Raw genomic sequence first — 20591 nt, forward strand, 5'->3', positions numbered from 1 at the left:
GGGGCGGGGGAGGTGGAGCAGACACGTGAGCAAAAAGCAAAGTCAACAACCGGATCATAGAGATCCCTCTGAAAACAGAGGGACTTTTCACTCAGGCAGTCGCCCCCTAGAGGCAGGGGGAGCGGGAGAGGGAAAGGTCCTATTGCTAAAGGCGCGTTGTTTTCCCGTTCTGTTTTTTTCAGCGGGAGAAGGAGGGGACGCTTTGCGTCCTACACAAGCGGGATTTCGAGGCGTTGAACCACTCTGACCGTAGCAGTTCGGTTTAGATTTTTTTTTTAAAAAAATGAGATTTATTGCATGAGCGTATCTGTGCGCACGCGCGGGTAGAAGTCCTAAACCAGGGGTCCTCAAACTTGGCAGCTTTAAGACTTGTGGACTTCAATTCCCAGAATTCTCCAGCCAGAATAGCTGGCTGGAGAATTCTGGGAGTTGAAGTCCACAAGTCTTAAAGCTGCCAGGTTTGAAGACCTCTGCCCTAAGCAATAGCAGAATGTGACTGTCGTTATCAAGGGAGGAAAGGACAAAAATTGTAGTTCATCGAGACATATCATGATTGGGATTTAAAAATCCGGAGTTTTCTGATGCCATGATCGTCCGGATTTTTATAGGTCAGATATGATCCTCTTAATTCATTGAATATTTATTTATTGGTTCGATTTATATGCCGCCCTTCTCCGGAGACTCAGGGCGGTTTACAATGCGTTAAGCAATAGCCTTCATACTTTCGTATATACCTGCTTAGTAGGGTTTTGGCCCCCCCAAGTGGTGTTCTTTTTTATACAAAGTCAGCTTATGCAAAGTCAGTTTATTGCCCCCACAATCCAGGTCCTCATTTTACCTACCTCAGAAGGATGGAAGGCTGAGTCAACCTTGAGCCTGGTGAGATTTGAACTTGCAGTAATTGCAAGCAGCTGGCAGCTAAGTGCTACTTAACAGTGAAATTCAGTGCTTTTCAGTGATCCGATGCTGTCACATACTGGTATTTCCCCAAAAGTAAAAGCAAAGATCATTTTTTTCAAAGATCAAGCCTTTGAATGTAAATAGTGTTTCACTTGATTTGCAAAAATGCTGAAGAAACATTTGCTGACTAAAAATACATTCCAGAGCAGAAATTATATTGGACTGTTCCAGCTGCAAGGAAAAACAGTATTCTACTGTATTGGCATATTAACACATTTATGACAAAACTTTTGCCAACCACTTTCCAATTACCAGATCCATTAATCAGAATCAGATACATCATATACATTAAATAACACTGAAGACCCTTAAACAGTAGGTCTTTCAGGAGGTTCTAGCGCACAGAAATTTGTCGTCCTGTTAACTGATATTGGGATTTTTTAGTTATTGCTTTTTCCTGATACAGAAAAAATACTTGTAATACTTTTTTCTACTTTTTTCATTGTTTTAATATGCAGTGCAGCACATAGTTGACTGAGGTAGCTTTTAAGTTGAACAAATAAATAGGACTGAATTTCAGTACATCACAGTTTTGTTCAATTTCCAGAGCCCTAAACTGGAATAAAATATTATGTCTGCTTGCTTGAACTCACCAATACCAATTTCTTTGCCATCATTAACTATCCTGTGAATGTTTTGTTTTCTGAGCTTGGGTATGACTTGGGAATAAGACATATTGTTACGTATAATTTGTTCTTGGTCACACTGTTATTGTACCCATTTCAATTTGAAAGAATTGCTGGTTTGATTTTAGAAAATGTGTTTTTTTCCCCGGTAGAAAAGCAAGTATGTTTGTGCATAAAGTTATTAAACTTTGGTGTAATTTTACAAAGTACTAGACAAGCTGTGAACCATCAGGTCATTGTTTCAGTGATATTTCCTTACCAGATACCTTCAACAATGGCAGAGTTTCTAATGTATTGCCTTCACTGGAAAAATTCTTTAAAATTCAGGGAGATATTCAGAGATGTATCTGCCTTGAAAGTAGTTAATGTTGAACTGTATAGCACAGTCAAACATCAGGATTTGACCACTTGAAATGTTTTATGATATTTTGTATTAAATCATAAAATATTTTATAGAATTTGTCAAATTTCAATTCCACAGGAATCATAGGTTCTGGATTTTGGATGCATTCTGTAAATTAGCTCATTTGAAGTTCAAAATGTTAGTTCAAAAATTGTTGCCCTACAATGCACAGTTTCATCCAGGTAATGTATACATACAAACAAGAGTGTTTTAGTAATATATAGTGTTTGAGAAATTGCAATAAAATACATTTTAAAGAATATAGTTTCAGTAATACTTCATACTAAGCATTAAATGTTTGACAATTTATTTTTAGCATCATTATAAATGTCAATTTAGGTGGTACCAATATGCAGAGCAGATAAAATATATAGTTTTTCTCACTATAGTGATTGGTGATAGAACACCCCTATAATGAACAAGCCATAAAAACTGACATGCTCTAAACATTTTAATGGGACAGTTCTTATATTTTGGAAGTACATTTTAGTTAAAACTGCAAATTCCAGTCTTAGTAAAATTTGAAACTGTACTATGCTTTATATAATTTCGTTGTTTTTTAAAAAATCTGATTCCAACTAAAGATTTTGGCACTTTTGGCAAGATTGATTTTTGCTGAATTTACACATAAGCTATAATGTGTCTTATGAAAAGAGGTATCTGTGTTGTAAAAGCCAGTATAATTTGATTAGCAGCTAAAGAAAACCAGTCATTTTTCATATTAAATTGGCTAATACCCTTTGCAGTTGACTTCATTTATCATTGTCAATTATAATATCCACCTCTCATTTGTGTTCTCTATTCAAGCAACAATACGGTACTTGCTATGTGTGCTGAAGTTATATTCTAAAAACATAACATTGCCAGAAGGCAGGAAATAGTTGTATTTATGATCTCAAAATGGCAGAAGCTACACTTGGTGCTGCTGGCTATGTATAATTTGTTGCAGTGTTTTAGGAGTTAACTGATATTTGTAACACTATAAACAAAGGCATTCTTCGCTGCAGTAGTCTAAATTATATTTCTACAAAATATACTTTTGGCCACTCCATCTGAACTAACCTTATTTTGTTATCTGTTCATAATATAACCCAAGGCATATACTTTATATTATCTCTGCCCATCCTTCTTGCTCAGTTCCTGACTATTTCTTCATCTTCTTTGGAACCTTTTTCTCTCAATTTGTTTCAGTGTTCAACCATCTGCCTGCTCGTCTCATTTCAAGTGCAAATTCAGGAACTCAAGAATCTTTCCCCAGGAATGTTCCTGCGCGTGGGCGTGAGCTTTGTTCTCTCCACCGCTCAGAATAGGCACCCCTAGAACACGGTCTAAAGCTACTAGGCAAACAGGAGAAAAAGATGGATTAATTCGATGGCCTGCTCCAGGGTAACTCAAGAGATTAAAATTGGCCTTCTTATGCTGGTGTAGGCATGTAGTAGCTATTTCAGCATACAAGGAGCTCTTCCAATTGTGATCATCTTCTCCAACCACAAAAAGGAAATGGCCTTCTGCCTTTTCAATGGGGATCCGGGACTGTGAATTGGCTGGATTCCTTGGGTCATCCAAAGCTTCGTAAATATCAAATATTCCATTGTCCAAAATCTTAATCCTACTCATATTAAAGCAAAGCCCAGGCAGAGTCTGTTTTCCATAATGAAGGGCAGTGGCGGTGATGGAGCTGCAGCCAGAAATGCAGACAGCAGCCACTACTTCTGGAAGGAAGGTCATCATTGACAAAGCCAGTTCTCCTCCTTTCCCAGTTCCAATAACACCAATTCCTGATTTTTTAACCTTCATGAATGAAATAGCATGGGTTAAATTATTGAACAGAATAGAAATGTTTTATTAATTGTTTTCAAAAAGACATTTATTCTTTAAATTATGTTATTATAAATGCCACTAAGGATCTCAGGCTAATTTGTTAAAAACACTGGTTAATGAAGAAACCTCAATGAGTAAAAGCTTAGTATATTCATAATAGAACTGTATAATGCAGTGATGGCTAACCTTTTCATTTTCATTCATTTTCATTTATTAGATTTCTATACCGCCCTACTCCCGAAGGACTCAGGGCGGTGCACAGCCAAACAATAAAAACACATACAATACAAAATTTAAAAATAGAATAAAATCAAATTAAATAATATTGGCCCCGACAAATTTAAAACCCCAAACTTTTAAAACCAATTTAAAATTGAATATATAAATACTAAAAGATGTTTAAAATTTTAAAAATCTTTTATAAAAGAGGGGGAAAATTAGGCCAGGCCGGCCTGGTGAAATAGTAAGGTCTTTAAGGCGCGGCGGAAGGTGCGCAGATCCGGGATCCTCCGTATCTCTGGGGGGAGCTCGTTCCAGATAGTAGGTCTGGAGGCCGCCAGTCGGCATTGTTTGGCTGACGGCACCCGGAGGAGCCCCTCTCTATGGGAGCGTACTGGCCGGTGGGAGGCTATTGGTGGTAGTTTTTGCCATGGCGTGCCAGGAGAGGGGGGGGTGGGGGAAGGTCGCGCATGCACATGCCCACGTGCATGTGCGCGCAACCCCCCGCCCCCGTTCCTGGCACATGATGGCCTGGTAGCCCCGTTTTTCTTTCTTACCTGGTTCCAGATCCTCTCTATTTATCTGGAAAGGGTGAAAAGAGCCTTTTTCACTCCCTCAGAGGCCTTCCAAAGGCCTGAAACAGCCCATTTCCCAACTCCCGGTGGGACAGGAAGTGATATTTTTTGCTGTCCCCAGCCTCCAGAGCCTCTCTAGGAGTCTCTAGGAGGAGTCTCTGGAGGCTGGGGACAGCAAAAAAACGTTACTTCCTGTCCCACCGGGAGTTGGAAAATGGGGCCTTTCAGCCTCCATAGGGCCTCCAAGGGAGTGGGAAAGGCTGTTTTCGCCCTTCCCAGATAAATAGAGAGGATCTGGAGCCAGGTAAGAAAGAAAAATGGGCCTTCCCCACCCACCCACCCCAGGCCCTCCAGAGGCAGGAAACAGCCTGTTTCCCTACTTCTGGTGGGCCCAGAAGTCCCGAAAATCAGCTGGCCGGCGCATGCATGCACCCCAGAGTTGAGCTGGCGTGCCCACTAATATGACTCCACATGCCACCTGTGGCACGCATGCCATAGGTTCGCCATCATGGGTATAATGTATGTTTTTCAAAATAAAAAAATATATCTAACTACTCCCTCAAAAGTTGCTTTTCTATTTTATACTGCATACTGCTTTCAGAATGGTAGACAAATTCCTGTATATTAAATTATTTTTAAGGCTAACCTAAACAAATTCTCTTCAAAATATTCTGAATAAAAAATGTATGAGCAAAAGTATAAGGAAAATAGGGTTATTCTCCTGTACCCTATCCCTGTGTTAGGGGTGGGATAGGGGAGAACAACCCTACTTTGTTCAGAAAATGGATATCTTTGTGTGTGATTAACTCTTTGTAATATGCTGTGATTATTAGGTATATTTCCATCGTTTTCTTGGAAACAATGGTTTTCAGGATTTTGACAAAACATCATAAAGAAAAATGTTTAAAATATTTTAAATGAATGTATGCCTTTTGACATAGAAAGCATTATCACTGAGAAGCACATCAGTACATGAAATCCTATTTTGAACTGATATACCTATTTGTTTAGTATTACAATTTTGCATACACAAAATATTAATACAGTAGATTTTAGAAACCAGGTTTCTTATAAACCTAAATAAGTTTACATCCAATATTCTCTCAGTAATTTTATTGCCTCTGACTTTTTCCACCTCCTGTAAAGTTTTCCCATTCATTCTTCTTAATGCCCAGAAAAAATACCTGGCTATATAAGCACTGTCCTATCCACCTAGCAGTTCAAAAGAATGCAAATGCAAGTAGATAAATAGGTACCAGTTTGGCAGGAAGGTAACAGCATCCCATGTACCACAGCCTGTAATCATGCTGGCCATATAACCACAGAAATGACTTCGTGCAACACTGGAACCTTCATCTAAGAAATGGAGATGAGCACTGCTTCCTAGAGTCGGACATTACCATTTTACCTTTATATAAGCACTAATTATTTTGTTATCTGTATCAATATGTGGAAGCTTGATCATAACACCTAACAGTGATGTATATTTCCTGGCAAAACACAAGACTGATATTTGTGTAAGTTTTCCTTAGTTTCCTCATAATTTTTTTATTCAGAATCCATTGGAATTTTTTTTTTTAATGTTGCCTTGGTGCAAATTGTATTATAGTCAGAGAAGTTTTGTTCATATCACTCACCTTCGGATGGCGCAACAAAAACTTGGCTGCCTCTTCAAAATATTCAAGACGGAAATCATCCATGACTTTTGGAAGATCTTCAAAATTAAAATATGGCAAGGAAAGAGCTGCAAAGCCATGGGTTGCCAGAAGGCTGGATCGGAATTCGATTAACCCACCTTCGTCACCAAACATGTCTATCACAGCTGGAAATGGGCCGTTCCCTAATAGGAGTAGATATTGATCAAATTGTGTTGGGCCTGGACATTATTAACAGGATTTTTAAAAATTGCCTTTTTTAATATTGAAATGTCTTTAACAAGCTCATTTTAAAAGACTTTTTGGTACGACTGCCATGGGTTAGAGTTCAGCGCATGCTTAATCCCTTGTGTTATGGAAAGGATAATATTTCTTTTTTTATCCAAGATACCTGAGCTTTGCCCATCAGCCCTATATATATGGCACAACATATCTATATATCTATATATCTGTATATATATATATATATATATATGTATGTATGTATGTATGTATGTATGTATGTATATGTATATGTATGTATGTAGGTATATGTATAATATATATATAATATATATTATATATATATATATATATATATATATATATATATATATATATATATATATATATATGTTTTCTGAGGTTGTATGTATGTATGTATGTATGTATGTATGTATGTATATAGATAGATAGATAGATAGATAGATAGATAGATAGATAGATATAGATATGTTGTGCCACTAATGTCCCACTGCTTATTCCCGTTTGGTTTGCCTCGACTGCGACTGCAAAAGTCCAGAATCAGTTGTCAAGACTGATAGGAGGAAATGCCCTAACTCGGGAGAGCCTGAACCATCATAATAAGAAGGTTCTTCTCCTCCTCTACTCACCTGGCGGAAGGAATAAGCTGCCTCTTACCGCACCTTCCTTCAACCTAATCCTTCTCACGTCAGGAAGAGTGAACCACCTTTCCACGCTCGTTTGAGCAAGCACCTGTCCGGGGATGGTCCCGGGCTGGCTGTATTCCTTATGCACCGTGATCTGCACTTTCACGGGACTCTCCACGTCCTCGGGCTCCAGCCTTTGGTAAGGCTTCTCTATGGTAGCGGGGGTCAGGCTCCAAAACAGCCCCATGGGCTCAACTCCGACATAATCCCCACCCTTAGAAACATCTCTGGACAGGTCTATTCCCCCCTGCTGGTCCGCTTGGTAATGCGCGCAGGCGTCGAAGAGGCTGCCCTGCCCGTTCACTACTAGCGCCCGGAGCGTCACTCCCTGCAAAGGCGCGAGTCCTTCGATCGTCACTTTGGCAGGCTGATCTGCCAAGCCTACAGCGGGAGTGACGGACATCGTTATTAGTCCTCTTCGGTCGTAGCTTTTCGGAAAGATCTTCCCCAAAGGGTGACCCGGCCCGCGCAAGAACACCAGGCGGAAATCCCACGCTCTGCCCATGACTTTTTGCCACATGACGAGCTCCCCGGGGATGTCCGGACTCCTTGCAAGAGCCGCTGAATGTCGGGACTAGAAGCAGAGCTCGGTGCCCTTCTCGTCAGTCAGAGCCTCCAGGTTAAGACGCGAGAGACCGTAGCAATCGATCGCAGAGATCAGGCTTCCGAAACGGAGAATTCAAGGTCGGATTTGAACGCATCAGACTGGTAGTCAAACTTTGTGACTTCAAGAATTACACAACTGGAGACGTCTTAACCAAGTATTAGCAATTTTATTTCATTTGAAACATTTCACCAACAGTGCAGAAAAAAGAAAGAAAAAGTATTATCCGAGGAATCACACATTATTTGGATCTGGAAATATTGATTTAGGATTTCTTGAACTTCTAAACTCATTTTAACTTAGCAACATGCATGTTGTCTTGTTAATTTTAACAACAAAGGTAATAAAATTTGGTAAGAATAAAAATAAGAACAGTTTAAAAGCAAGGTAAGAAAAATTTAGAGCAAAGTTAAAAAATAGAAAAGTTTCTAAACTGGACTGCAGCCAGAAATTAACAGTTTTCTCCAGTCACATAACACAGTAGTAGGGAGTTTGATTTTTCTGCATAACAGAGTTGTATAATTTAGGATGAGTTAATTTATACGATCAACCTTTATTTACTATCTAAAATATGATGAAATGATTGGTCTTTTCCCCCAGTTGGCCCTTGACAGAAGCAGCAAATACATTTTCTTAAGTGCAATTTAATTATTTTTGCAGATGAATATTATACAGCAAATTCTTCATTCATATAAAGTTATTCTTTCTTGTGCTAAAAACAACTTGGAGAGAAGAGGGCACATTTCTATTTCACCATATTTATTTCATTTTTTAAAGTTAATTTTCTTTGCCAGTATTATTTTAGGTTGTTTTATATAAATTCAAAGTCATTAAAAGTTAAAAGACAAAATTGCCACTGTTAACCTGCACAACTCGAACCTACAAATAATTTTTCTTCCTAATTTGGAAGAGTAAAATCAGCATGTCAAAAACAAGTCAAGGTGAAGTCCATGACCATGTGACTGAACTTCCTACAACATATATAAAAAGTGGGTGATTGGGAAAATGAGGAGGGGACCCTCAGGCTGATGGAGAGGTTAGCACCTTATTGGGGAGGAATTCAGGGTGAGCGGGAAGATTAAAGGCAGTCCTCCACTTATAACCATCCGTTTAATGACCGAAGTTGCAAATGGCACTACAAAAAGTAATTTAGGATTTTCACTTATGACATTCACAGCAGTCCTATGGTCATGTGATCCACATCTGGATGCTTGGCAACTTGCATGTATTTGTGACGATTGCAGTGTCCCAGGGACCTGTGATCATCTTTTGCAACCTAACAAGCAGTCAATGGAGAAGCCAAGATTCACTTATCAACCATGTTATTAACTTTATTAAAATGTTAACAAGATTCACTTAACTGTGGCATGAAAAGTCATTAAATGGGGTAAACTCACTTAACTGTCTTGCAACAGAAATTTTGGTCTCAGTTCTGGTCATAAATTGAGGGCTACCTTTAAGGCATTCACAAGTGCAGGCAGGCACTTAGTCCAGGGGCAGGTCACTCTTGGAGAATGTGGGCTCAGTGCTTGATGCTGTTCCTCATTCAAGCCCAGTTGGGCTCCAAAGGAAGCTTCTGGTTATTTCTGAAGGTCTGGTGCAATCTGGCTGAAGAATTTAGTTGTCACTTGGAATGAGCTGGGGCTTTGAACCCGATTGTGTGCATATGGTGTCCCCCTTCCCCCCCCTCAATGGATCCCAGGACTTTTCCGCTGGTGTTTGTACTTGAATTATATATTTAGCATTACGTATCTTAAGGTTTTCTAGGGTGGTTTCCATTTAAACTGCTCATAACCCAGGGTCACTGTGGCAAAAGGGGTGGCCATATAGATTTAAATAAACCAATAAATCAAAATCAGTCGTGGCCACCATCTGGTGCTCTTGCCTGCATGCAGATCCCAGTCTTAATTTAATTTAATTTAATTTATCGCATTTCTAATCTTCAGGATTTTAATACTGAATGCAGAAACAATATTTGAAGACTAGATAAACAATGTTCAAATGGGATTTATCACCTGAGTTTCCTTCTTCTTGCCCTCATTTCATATCTATTCCCAGCATTATTCTCCCATCCCCAGTATTTAGTTTAGCAAATATTCATGCTGAACCCAGGTCATAACTAATTCATTCAGAGTTTGCTGTTGCTGTCACTGAGGATTTCATGAAAGAAATCTTGAATATGCTTCCAAGCATCCACCTGCGCTGCTGCGTGTGCTCTGGGTTCACCTCCCCAGATCACTGTTTTGCCCACCAAAAAGTGGACTGAAGCAGGGCACAGTGGTGTATAAGGAGGTTCAATGTAATGACCTGTTTCAGGGTAGCAAATGATTACAGGTTTGTCTTTTCCATGAGCTTGTAAAATATTGGCAGCTTCCTTGGCATAAAATTCACTCTTCCAATTATGATCATCCATTCCCACAATAAAAAGAAAACGTCCCTCAGCTTTCTCCAATGGAATTAAGCTTTGGCGGTCAGGACCCTCAAGTGGGTTGTTCAGGACATCAATAATGTCATAGATCCCATTCTGATCAATTTTGATTAGTTTTATATTCGTGCCAAGAGGTGGAATGGTGATATCCTTGTAGCGTAATGTTGTAGCTACATTGGCTATAGAACCATTAACTGTGGCTATTGCCGTGATGCCTTTTAAAAATGAGGCCATGGAGATACAGAGGTCACCCCCTTTGGAGTGTCCTAACACCCCAATTCCTGGACCTTTAACCTAAACAGAAGGAAAGAAATAAAAGGAAAATCAGTTTCACACTGCTAACAATGTTTCTACTGCATGCTGATCCTATGGCTATGTTCATATAGCAACCCTAAATGAATAAGCAGATGAATCTTGTTAAGCACAGCATATTACGATTTGTATTGTTCCAATTTTAGTATATGTGCTGGAGCCAGCACAGCATATTATGGTTTAATCAGTCAGCCACCCTTTAAGCAAACTAGAAGTATGTCTTAGGCGGACACAGCCTCTATGAAAATTATCCATGTTATTTCGCTTTCTGTTACAGTAATTGCCTAAAGCAGGGGTGTCAAACTCAAGGTCCGGAGGCCGGATTCGGCCTGTGGGGTGCTTAGATCTGGCCCGTGGGGCTGCCCTGGAAACAGTGAAGGCCCGCAGTTCCTGCATGCGGCCCTCCCAAGCTCTGTTTTCGCTGGCAGTGGGTTGCAGGAAGCCATCCCAACCAAAAATGGAGCGTGGGAGTCCATTTTCGCTGGCAGAGCACTCGGGCCATCACACGCACCCCGACACAAGTGATGGCAAACTGGCCACACACACACCCCAAGGTCAAACACAATCCTGATGCAGCCCTCAATGAAATCGAGTTTGACAACCCTGGCCTAAAGCTTTCATGCTTCAATTAACCTTACATCCCTTTGGCTGCCCCAAATGGAAAGAAATGAGTTGTTAAGATCCTTAAACTTTCCATGATCTATTTCAGGAACATAGCACAAAAAATTCAACATGCTGAAACAATACAGTAACAAAGTTCAATTTAGTTAATTTCACAGAATTAACCATTCTTCTAGCTTTACAAAATATAGGAAACCTTTAATTGATAACACTAGTTGAAGTAACTTACATGTTAAGCGACGTGCTGAGCTAATATATAGATAGATTTTGTTGCTAATCATGATTTTTCTTTTCAACTGATTACGGATAGTTTTGATATATTTATATATTGGTAATTCTGATTTGGAGAACACAATATAATTACCGTATTTTTTGGACTATAAGATGTACTTTTTTGTCCCCCAAAAAGGGGTGGAAATGTCTATGCGTCTTATACACCAAATATTGCCCATCTGCTGGCCATTTTTTGGCTTCTGCACACCCCATTTTGGGGCCTTTTTTGGGCCTGTTATCTGGGCTTTTTTCAGCCCTTTTTTCCCAAAGAAAAGGCCAAAAAAAGCCTCAAAAACAGGCTGAAAAAAGGCTGGAAAAGATTCGAAAAAAGAATGCCGGGATGTCAAAAACTTTGTTGTTTTCCGCTTCTAAATGTAGGTGTGTCTTATAGTCTGAAACATATGGTATTTATTTATTTAGAAATTTCTTTGCCTTTCCATCGACTGAATGGCTTACAGCAGAAAAACATTTAAATCATCAGATATAAAAGAACAAAGCAGGTAAAATAACAGAAGATAGCATAGGAGGGAGCCAGATTCACAGGAGGGGAAGGAGGTAGGATTACCTTTTAATTAGTCAATGATCTCCAGTGTGAAGCTCCTACATTGGGTCCCCACGCCATCTGGCAGAGCCAGGTCTTAAGGCTCTTGTAAAAATTCAGGAGGCGGAATAACTTGGTTGTTAAGCAAAATGATTGCTAAGTGAAACGGCAGTTGTCTTATGATCTTACTTCAGTTTTCCTTTGCTTTATAGAAATGCAAAGGTCATAAATGCCAGGAATTAATTACTTTTTCATTATCATAGTAATTGCAAATGGTCGCTAAATGTATCAGTCTATAAACAAGGACTTCTTGTAAATGCATTTATTTACTGGTTAAATTATCTAGGACAGACCTGGCCTTTTTACAGCTCAGGGGCCATCCTTTTACTGTCCCAATTGGCAATGGCAGGGGGGCAGGATGGCAGGTGGGGTGGTGGTGGGGGATATGTGGGTAGTGGTCCTCCACAACAGTCCAATTTCTCATTGTAGCCCCTTGGGAAAATCAATTGCCCACCTCTGATCTAGTATAACATAACAGTATACTAACCTTAACCCCCTCCAATTTTCCCTTTGACAATCATCTTGTCTGGAAAGCTGAGCTGAGTCTGACCCCAACTGACTGAATATATTTCTGTGGCTAAAAAAAAGATATCTCAGCTAAACCTCTTGCAAAGGCCATGAATATAGCAACCTACCACTGGATGTTTTAGCATATAATTGACAGCTTCTTCAAAGTACTCCAGACGCAAATCCAGTATGTCCTTAGGAAGATCTTCATACCCATAATAGGCCAAAGCTAATACGGCAAAGCCATGATTGGCCATCAGACATGCTGAACTTTCTGGAGTGCCTCCTCCAGTTCCAGGTACCTGAATGATACCTGGAAAAGGGCCTTTACCTGCAAGAGATATAAAGTAGAGCAGTGGTTTTTAGTTACTGTAGATTTCTTAAGAATTTAGCATATTTTAAACGAAGTTCTGCATCAAAGATAAAGCACAAAAGGGCACATGGCTTGATTTAAACAACTGGCCAAGCGATAGCATGGTTTCATTGTTTAGCTTATTCTGTCACATAAAGCTAGCCACTGTGGTTTGGAAATCAAAATTTATGGTTTAGCATGTTACAAAAAACCAGTCAGTCGTGATTTATAAACCTCCAGTAAATCAACCATTATTTAATACAATATGTGAACATAAAGGCTGGGTAGGCTAATATAATGATGGTGTATTGTATTCCACTGATTTTAATTTCAGAAATCATAAAGCCAATTTGGTGTAGAGGTTGAAGGTACCAGAGTACTATGGTAACTGAGGGACTCTTATTTCCTAAGCCTCTCTTGGGTAGACAGCCAACTAGGTGACTTTGAGCCAGTCACTCTCTCTCAACCCCAGGAAGCCAAATTTCCAAAAATGGTGTCCAGAAAGCTGCAGGGATTAGTCCAGGCAGTTACTTGGAGCCAAGACTGGTTTGAAAGCATACTAAAAAAAAGTAATTACACCTTATTCAATCTTATTTCCTGAGTTCATAATTCATATAACACACTAGGCTAAAATATGGTCGCATTACAGGTTGTGATTCAACCTGTAATGCTGTTGGGTAAATATGTAAACATCAGCTACAACCAAACATGAGTTCGAACAAAGCACTGAATCGAAACAGCCTCAACCTGCCTGATCAGTTATACCGTAGCTCAATTCAGCGTGATCTTGAGGATCCAAAAAGTGGATTAATGAACTCGCTCTTGGTTGATCCTCCGGGACATGAGTATATTATTAATAGAGCAATTTCTGTAGGAAGAAATTACTGTTTACCGGGTGGCTGGAAAAGAGTGGCCCGGACGTTCCCTTCCCGCACCGGGAGTCTCTTCACCCCGTCGCCCAGGAATCTCCGTTCGTGGGAGGCCTTGGCCAGGACGCGACCAGACAGAGACGTTCCCAGCCTTTCCAATACCTCCAGCTCCAGGCGAAGGGGGCGCTCGACGTCGCGCTTCACCAGGCGCCTGAGGGGTTTTAGCGGCTGCATCGACCACAGCAGGCCCATCGGCTCCAAACCTGAGAAGGTCCCGCCTTCGAGCGCCGGCGAGCGCTGCAGATCCAGCCGCCCCTCGCCGTCTGCTCGGTAGAAGGCGTGCGACTCGAAGCGCTCCCCCTTCTCATCCTCCAGGGAGGCGCGGAGCCCGATCTCCTGCTGGGGCTGGAGCCCTTCTACCGAGATGGCCAGCGGCTGATCGAAGAGGCTGTGGTCGCGGGGAGAAAGGCTGAAGCGAGGCTCCATGACACAAGCAGAGGCGGAAAAGGGCGCCCGCCGGCTCCGCCAACCTCCGAAGCTCACAATGGAAGTCCTTCGCGAGCAGTGACTCAAACAGATCCGTAACATTTTGCTCGTCAGCAAGGCCACGCCTCTCGCCACCGCAACTCCCAGGCTAAATTAATGAACAATTCGGTATTTCTGGGCCAAGGCAAGCCGCACTGGTGGAACTGCCGATCCAGTCCTGGCAGCCTTCTCTTTGCAACGAGCCTGGAGGGAAGTTCTTCTGACTCCTCCTATCGCGTTCTTCGCGATTGGTAATTTGGTCAGAAGGAACAAATCGGTGGGATATTTTGTCTTTCGGTTTTAGATAAATTTAGCTACAACTAAATTTCACTGAACCTCCTGGACTTCAGCGCTATGTAGACATGCGATAATGTTGTTCTCAGATAAATGTGTTTAGAATAACTCACCCGTATTTTTAAAATGTTAAGAACTTGCAGCACAACTACGGCAGTGCTTCACAATCCTAGCAACTTTTAAAAGTTGTGTGGACTTCAGTGCCCAGAATTCCGAAGCCAGTATTAATGTACCGTAAATGCATTTTACAAATGGACATGGATTAGGGGTGTTGTTGTTTATTTTGGCGGCAGAAATCTAAAACGTTTAACCTAGCCTGCAACTCCATTACATTAAGTGAATGAATAAGGTTAAAATACAGGGTATGTAGTATGTACCCCCAAAGTCTTAACTGAAGTTGTTGAAGTCATTTTGACCATTTTAATGAAAAGTTTTTTCCTTGCCTCAAGTATTTGTGCTTGTGGCCCAGATTAATATTTGATTCAGCAATCTGCTGAATATTAGCAAAGAATAAGCCGCATTCTGGACAATGAATTACTGTTTTAAGCATTCTCTAGGGCTCAAAAATAAGTGAGCAAGTTTTCACTTCGTTTTAAGTTGATTCCCTGAAAATAAGACATCCCCTGATAATAAGCCAAATCGGGCTTTTGAGCACATGTGCTAAAATAAGCCTCCCCCCCTCCTGAAAATAAGCCCTCCCCGAAAATATTTAAATACAGAGCTGGAAATCAGGTAAGATGGCAAGAGGAGCCCCATCTTGCTCCATGCGCCCCAAAATAATAAGACCTCCCCGAAAAAAAGGCCAAGCACTTATTTTGGGGTTCAAAAAAATATAAGACAGGGTCCTATTTTCAGGGAAACAGTATGGATTTCTTTTTCTTTAAAAATGTACTTTTGTGTCTTGTTGCTTTTGGGATTTTTTTTTCCTGTTATTTTAAAAACAAAAATATTTTTTTTAAAAAAGTCTTCTTAGTCTAGGACAGGGGTCTCCAAACAAAGATGTCTTCATTATTGCTTTTTTAGGGCACATCCTCATGGCGTTATACTTGTCTGGAGGAAATCAAGACTTCATCAAAATGATGACACACACAGTCATGTTGTGATTAAACATTTGATGCATTTTCCATTCTTTTTACTACGTTTATTCTGTGGATTTGAGTACAAGAAGTACAACTTCCTCTGTCTGGTAAACAAGCCTGGAACCCTAATTATATACAGCTGGAATAGCTGGTCATGCACTGAATTCTAGTTACTTATGTGCCTTAGGTGAACTGTGTCATTTTAACCTTCATTCCAACTTTAGTGGCACTATCATTACAATTGTGCAGTACTGAACATCTGCTCTAACCCATGCACTCCCATAGCAGCCCATAGCTATTTCTGGATCTGCCAGTCACCTGGGCCTCTTAGTTGCTTGGTGTCACTTCTGCCATCTCTGCTTGCTTTCAGTCACTCCCATTTGACCCTGTGCCCCCCTCCATATTTTTTTAACCTGTCAACTGGGCAACTTTTGAGCATGGGTTTGATCCTTTTTTTGAAAGAGCACCTGACCGTTGTTCAGAAATACCCTGGCTAGCAGGCTAAAAATACAAAGGAAGAATTGTGTTGAGCAGGAACACAGGAAAAGTTTCTTATTTGTTAGGTCTGAATTGTCTTGGAAATAATTAAATAGGTGCACAAGAATCCAAGGGCTTCTTTTTTTTTTTTTTAATTGAAAAAGTTTTTCAAATACAGATTTTTCCCCCTTTCCCCCCCCCTCCTCCCTGACCCCCCTCCCCCTCCCCTCCCCCTGTGGCTTCTTCAGGATACAACCCAAATTCATAACAGATTATATAATACTTTACCATCCCCCTGCTCCATCCCCCATATGCTGACCCTTTCTTTCTAATAGTATTATTATATCTCCCTTATACTATACATTTCGAAATAACATTCTGCTATAACATTATGTAATAACTCCTAATTTGGCATAGTAATATTATTATATCCCCCAATTTAACAATTTCTACTCATGATCTACTCTTTTGCTCCTCCCCAATACATATATCTCTTAAATCAAATCTTTTTTGTATATTAATATGACATTTCAAAGCAACCTTCCACTATAAAACTATATAATAAATCCTAATTTAACATTTATTCAACTCATAGTCTGCCCATTTCCTCCACCCCATAGATATATCTCTTAACTCAAATCTTTTACATATATTCATATCTAAATATACTATCCCTTTTCTTCAACTAAACAATCAATAAGCTAACCTATCTCCACCCACTTTCCTACAGAACTACCATATATAATAGTTCTTGATATCTTTATTCTTCTGCCCAGACCACTAAGAAGTATTCCCTTATATAAATAAAATCCTCAAATGACTTTAAGCGAATCCAAGGGCTTCTGATAATGAATTTTACTGCAGACAAGATAAGCCATAACAAAGGGATTCCACTTGGGCTCTGTGCATAAAAAATGACTTCTTTTCAAAGCTGCTTTTTTTTGTCCTTTTTTTCTACCCACACTATGTAATGGATAACTACCTCTTTTGGGTGGGAGGCTTGGTTCCATCTGCCTTGCTAATGACTAGTGATATCAGATTATTTTCCTCTGATAGTTGTTGTGATCACAACCTGTGAAACTTCAGAGACAGTTATTTCAATCTCCTAGGTAGGCTTCCACAGGCTTCAAAGCAAATGTAAACAAACACAGTTTGCCACAGTAGAAGGCAAAGGAACTTTACAGTTCTGAATCTGCTTTCTGTAGGCACTGCTAGTATTTCTGCAAGAAATTCCAAGGCAAACATAAACAAACTAATGGAAAAAACTTTATCTTTGTAAAATACTTACAAACAAGTAGAGTATTATAATGAAAAATAACATTTTTAGCTACGGTACTTACAAAGGCAACTACAGTACTCTCCACCTCAAAGCAACAGGAACAAAGAAGCAACAAGGGCAGCAACCAGAATCCCTCTAGTCCTCCATCAGGCAGTAATGAAGAGAAAACAAAAACACGTGGGCTTCAAAGTCCCCAGATCTTGACTGGTCATCTGACCAGGGGGGAAAAAATCATGCGCAACCACATGGACCTCAGAAATTGCCTGTCGTAACTGTGGGCAACTTTCAGGTCCCAAAGAGAAGTCGCAGGATTAAAAATGGCTGCTGCTTCAGAAGTGACTGAATCCAGATCACATGACTGCAGAGACCTGTTCTTGGTTGCAATTTTGAACCCCTGTCATAAGTACACCTTTGGGATGCATTTGCAATTTCAAATAGTCATTAAACAGCCCATCATTCCTTGAGGATTACCTGTAACTCATGGGAATGATGTTCCATAGGGAAGGAACTATACCATTCAGAAGGCCTTTTTTCATGGTGTCACCAGATGTACAGGTAGATCTACTTAACTAAAACTTCAGGTCCTTTGCAAATATATTCTGCAAGGGTTTCCCTTGTTATCCAAGAGAGGCTTGTCAGGTATTTTTTCACTTTCGCTCTCATTTAAGAGGATTTATCTCTAAATGGTCAGAGCTAGAGCGAGTTATATTTAGAATCAACAAATCAAAATGGTCAGAATACAAATGCATCATCTGTAACTAGGCAACAACGATAAACAGCCAGGACCAACATCCCAGCAAGTTGGAGTTTTCAAATAATTAATTTGTAAGGTAAATACAAAGCTTTGCTTCCTTACAACTACCTATAAAATGTTTAAGTGGAATTATTGAAATGATTATTTTAATAGCTTGGAAATTCTGAATGTGTTCAATTTGGGAGTCTGCTTAGAAAAATGGAAGAACCTATGAAATTTCTGTTCTGATTGTCATCAGAATAGATGAATGGTCACAGTATTAATAATTTAATGTAGGGACTTATAAATACTCATAATGATAATGAGTAATGAGTAATGAGGCGTGTCATTTAATGGGGTGAAAATTAATTTTTGTAATATTTTCAATGAGAGGTTCTAAAAATAAGTTTTTACACCAAGAATTCAAATCTGCTGTTATTTTTGCAATTGTATGTTTAGCTTGGTATGCAAATCCACATCTGGTCATATACCCCACAAATAGTGTACTGTTAACTTTATCTTCTCAAAATTACACCTTGTGGTACAAAAGTTAAAGTTTTTTTCTGTTGAATCTTATCTAGCTAAGCAAAAAGCTATCCATGCAATCATAAACTAGCATCTGAAAGCAATTATCTGAGTTACAAAAAAGTTTAAGTGAGTTTCATTAAGTCTTGTTTTGACATCAGCCCCCGACTTGCTTCTTGGCTTCTGATATAACCCTCACGTTTCTCATGTGTATCAACTCTGCTTGCAGCCTCTGGACCTGTTTTATACATCTCTCTATTGATTGGGTATGACAGAGCCACTGTGGTACTTGCATTGGATCGTCAATAAACTTCTTTATTTCTGCTGTAGTCAGTTTGCACATCAAAGGTGGCTCATATACACCTTCAGACAAGCCAGTCAGTTCCAGCAGAGTGGAAGCTCTGGCTTGACCTCTACCCAATGCATGGCACTACCTTCACAGCCAGTATTAAAATTTGTAGAATCTTCCAATGGCCTTCAAGCTTTTGTCAATGCTTTTCTTCTTCATGAAATACACCAGATTATCTGCAATCACCTGAGCAGGTTTCTCTGTTATTCAGCCTTTCTCTGGAGTGAAATGATAAAAGCTATCTTCCACCCGGCTCACTGCACACAGAATAATGTGTTTTTGTTTTTTTAATTTGATTTATATGCCGCCCTTCTCCGAAGACTCAGGGCGGCTTACAATGTGCTCAGCAATAGCCTTCATCCTTTTTGTATATTTATACAAAGTCAGCTTATTGCCCCCACAACTGGGTCCTTAATTTACCTACCTTAGAAAGGATGGAAGGCTGAGTCAACCTTGAGCCTTGGAGAGATTCGAACCCTGCAGTAATTGCAGGCAGCTGGTCTTAATAACCAGCTTAATAACAGGGTGCCTTAAACCCCTGTACTACCAAGGCCCTTCTGTTCTTCTTTGATGGTACTGCGGATTTGCTGGTCTGAAAAGTTATGATATTTATATAGTTATTTACCAAGCACATCTAAATTATATTAAAGTAACCAAAATATATTTACAATCCCCAAGGCATATCACAACTTTTGAGCACCTCTAATGTTTGAAAATTGAAGGTTGAAAAATTTTATGCCCTACGTAGAGTATCCTGTTTAAAATATTATTGCCCCACCAAAGGTTTGACTGCATCATTGTGACTGTGTCAGCCCCACTATTTTATTTATTTTTTTATATCCTGCCTTTATCATTTTTACAAATAACTCAAGATGGCAAACATAACCCAACACGTTCCTCTTCCTATGCTCCCCACAAGAAATGAGATGTAGGCCAGACCAAAAAATTCAGCTGCACTGAAACCTAAAACTATTTTTTTCTAATTTTTATCGCTATTTTTATCTATTTAGCTATCATAACAGAATCTCGAAGTCTGATTATGCTTTATTTCCCTGCCTCTATCCCTACTCATGTGAATTAGGAGGTGTCTGTCTGAGTCTTTCTTAGTCTCTACAGATTGCCATCTTGACTTTGATCATACCTGGAGACAGACCTTTCCTTCTGTAATTCTTTTTTTTTTATTGAAAAGTTTTACAGAAAAAGAATTTTCTTCCCCCCCATGTTCCCCCCACCCTTTCCCTCCCCTCATCCCACCCTCCCCCACAGACTTCCCAGAGCAAAATACAAGATATTTCATTTAACAATCATAAACTAGATTAACCTACTTATCCTCAGACTACTAACTCCCCCCCGAAACCTTAACTCCACTATAGATAACATAATACTTCTAATACTTAACGTTCATTCATAAGCTATTTGATATTTTCTTGTCTGATACTTATTTTGAATATAATCAATCCATCTTCTCCATTCCGATACGTATCTTTCTTGTGTATGGTCCTTCAAGTACGCTGAGATTTTCGCCATTTCTGCTAAGTTCGTTACTTTCAGTATCCACTCTTCAATAGTAGGCAA

At 39.7% G+C, this 20591-nt stretch overlaps 2 protein-coding genes across 2 annotated transcripts; both read right to left on the minus strand.

Moving 5' to 3' along the window:
• Positions 1-2279: 2279 nt before the first annotated feature.
• On the minus strand, positions 2280-7903 carry LOC117665619 (acyl-coenzyme A thioesterase 1-like). Its single transcript, XM_034417731.3, has 3 exons — positions 7132-7903; positions 6242-6444; positions 2280-3780 (listed from the first exon to the last, which is right to left on the minus strand). The coding sequence occupies exons 1-3, from the start codon at positions 7706-7708 to the stop codon at positions 3205-3207; spliced, it is 1356 nt and encodes a 451-aa protein (XP_034273622.2). The 5' UTR covers positions 7709-7903; the 3' UTR covers positions 2280-3204.
• Positions 7904-7941: 38 nt separating this feature from the next.
• Positions 7942-14538, minus strand: LOC117665618 (acyl-coenzyme A thioesterase 1-like). Its single transcript, XM_034417729.3, has 3 exons — positions 13779-14538; positions 12663-12865; positions 7942-10514 (listed from the first exon to the last, which is right to left on the minus strand). Exons 1-3 carry the CDS (start codon positions 14341-14343, stop codon positions 9921-9923), a joined length of 1362 nt encoding a protein of 453 aa, XP_034273620.1. The 5' UTR covers positions 14344-14538; the 3' UTR covers positions 7942-9920.
• Between the last annotated feature and the right edge of the window lie 6053 nt (positions 14539-20591).

This window comes from Pantherophis guttatus, chromosome 1, assembly GCF_059756535.1.
Source record: "Pantherophis guttatus breed Tessera chromosome 1, ASM5975653v1, whole genome shotgun sequence".
Lineage (NCBI taxonomy): Eukaryota > Metazoa > Chordata > Lepidosauria > Squamata > Colubridae > Pantherophis > Pantherophis guttatus.

Coding starts and splice junctions, on each gene's coding strand:
- LOC117665618 (XM_034417729.3), bottom strand. CDS start 14,343: ATGTTACGGATCTGTTTGAGTCACTGCTCGCGAAGGACTTCCATTGTG. Junction 12,866..13,778: donor CACTCTTTTCCAGCCACCCG/GTAAACAGTAAT, acceptor TATCTCTTGCAG/GTAAAGGCCCTTTTCCAGGT. Junction 10,515..12,662: donor ATATGCTAAAACATCCAGTG/GTAGGTTGCTAT, acceptor CCTTCTGTTTAG/GTTAAAGGTCCAGGAATTGG.
- LOC117665619 (XM_034417731.3), bottom strand. CDS start 7,708: ATGTGGCAAAAAGTCATGGGCAGAGCGTGGGATTTCCGCCTGGTGTTC. Junction 6,445..7,131: donor CAGCTTATTCCTTCCGCCAG/GTGAGTAGAGGA, acceptor TACTCCTATTAG/GGAACGGCCCATTTCCAGCT. Junction 3,781..6,241: donor TTTTGTTGCGCCATCCGAAG/GTGAGTGATATG, acceptor TCATTCATGAAG/GTTAAAAAATCAGGAATTGG.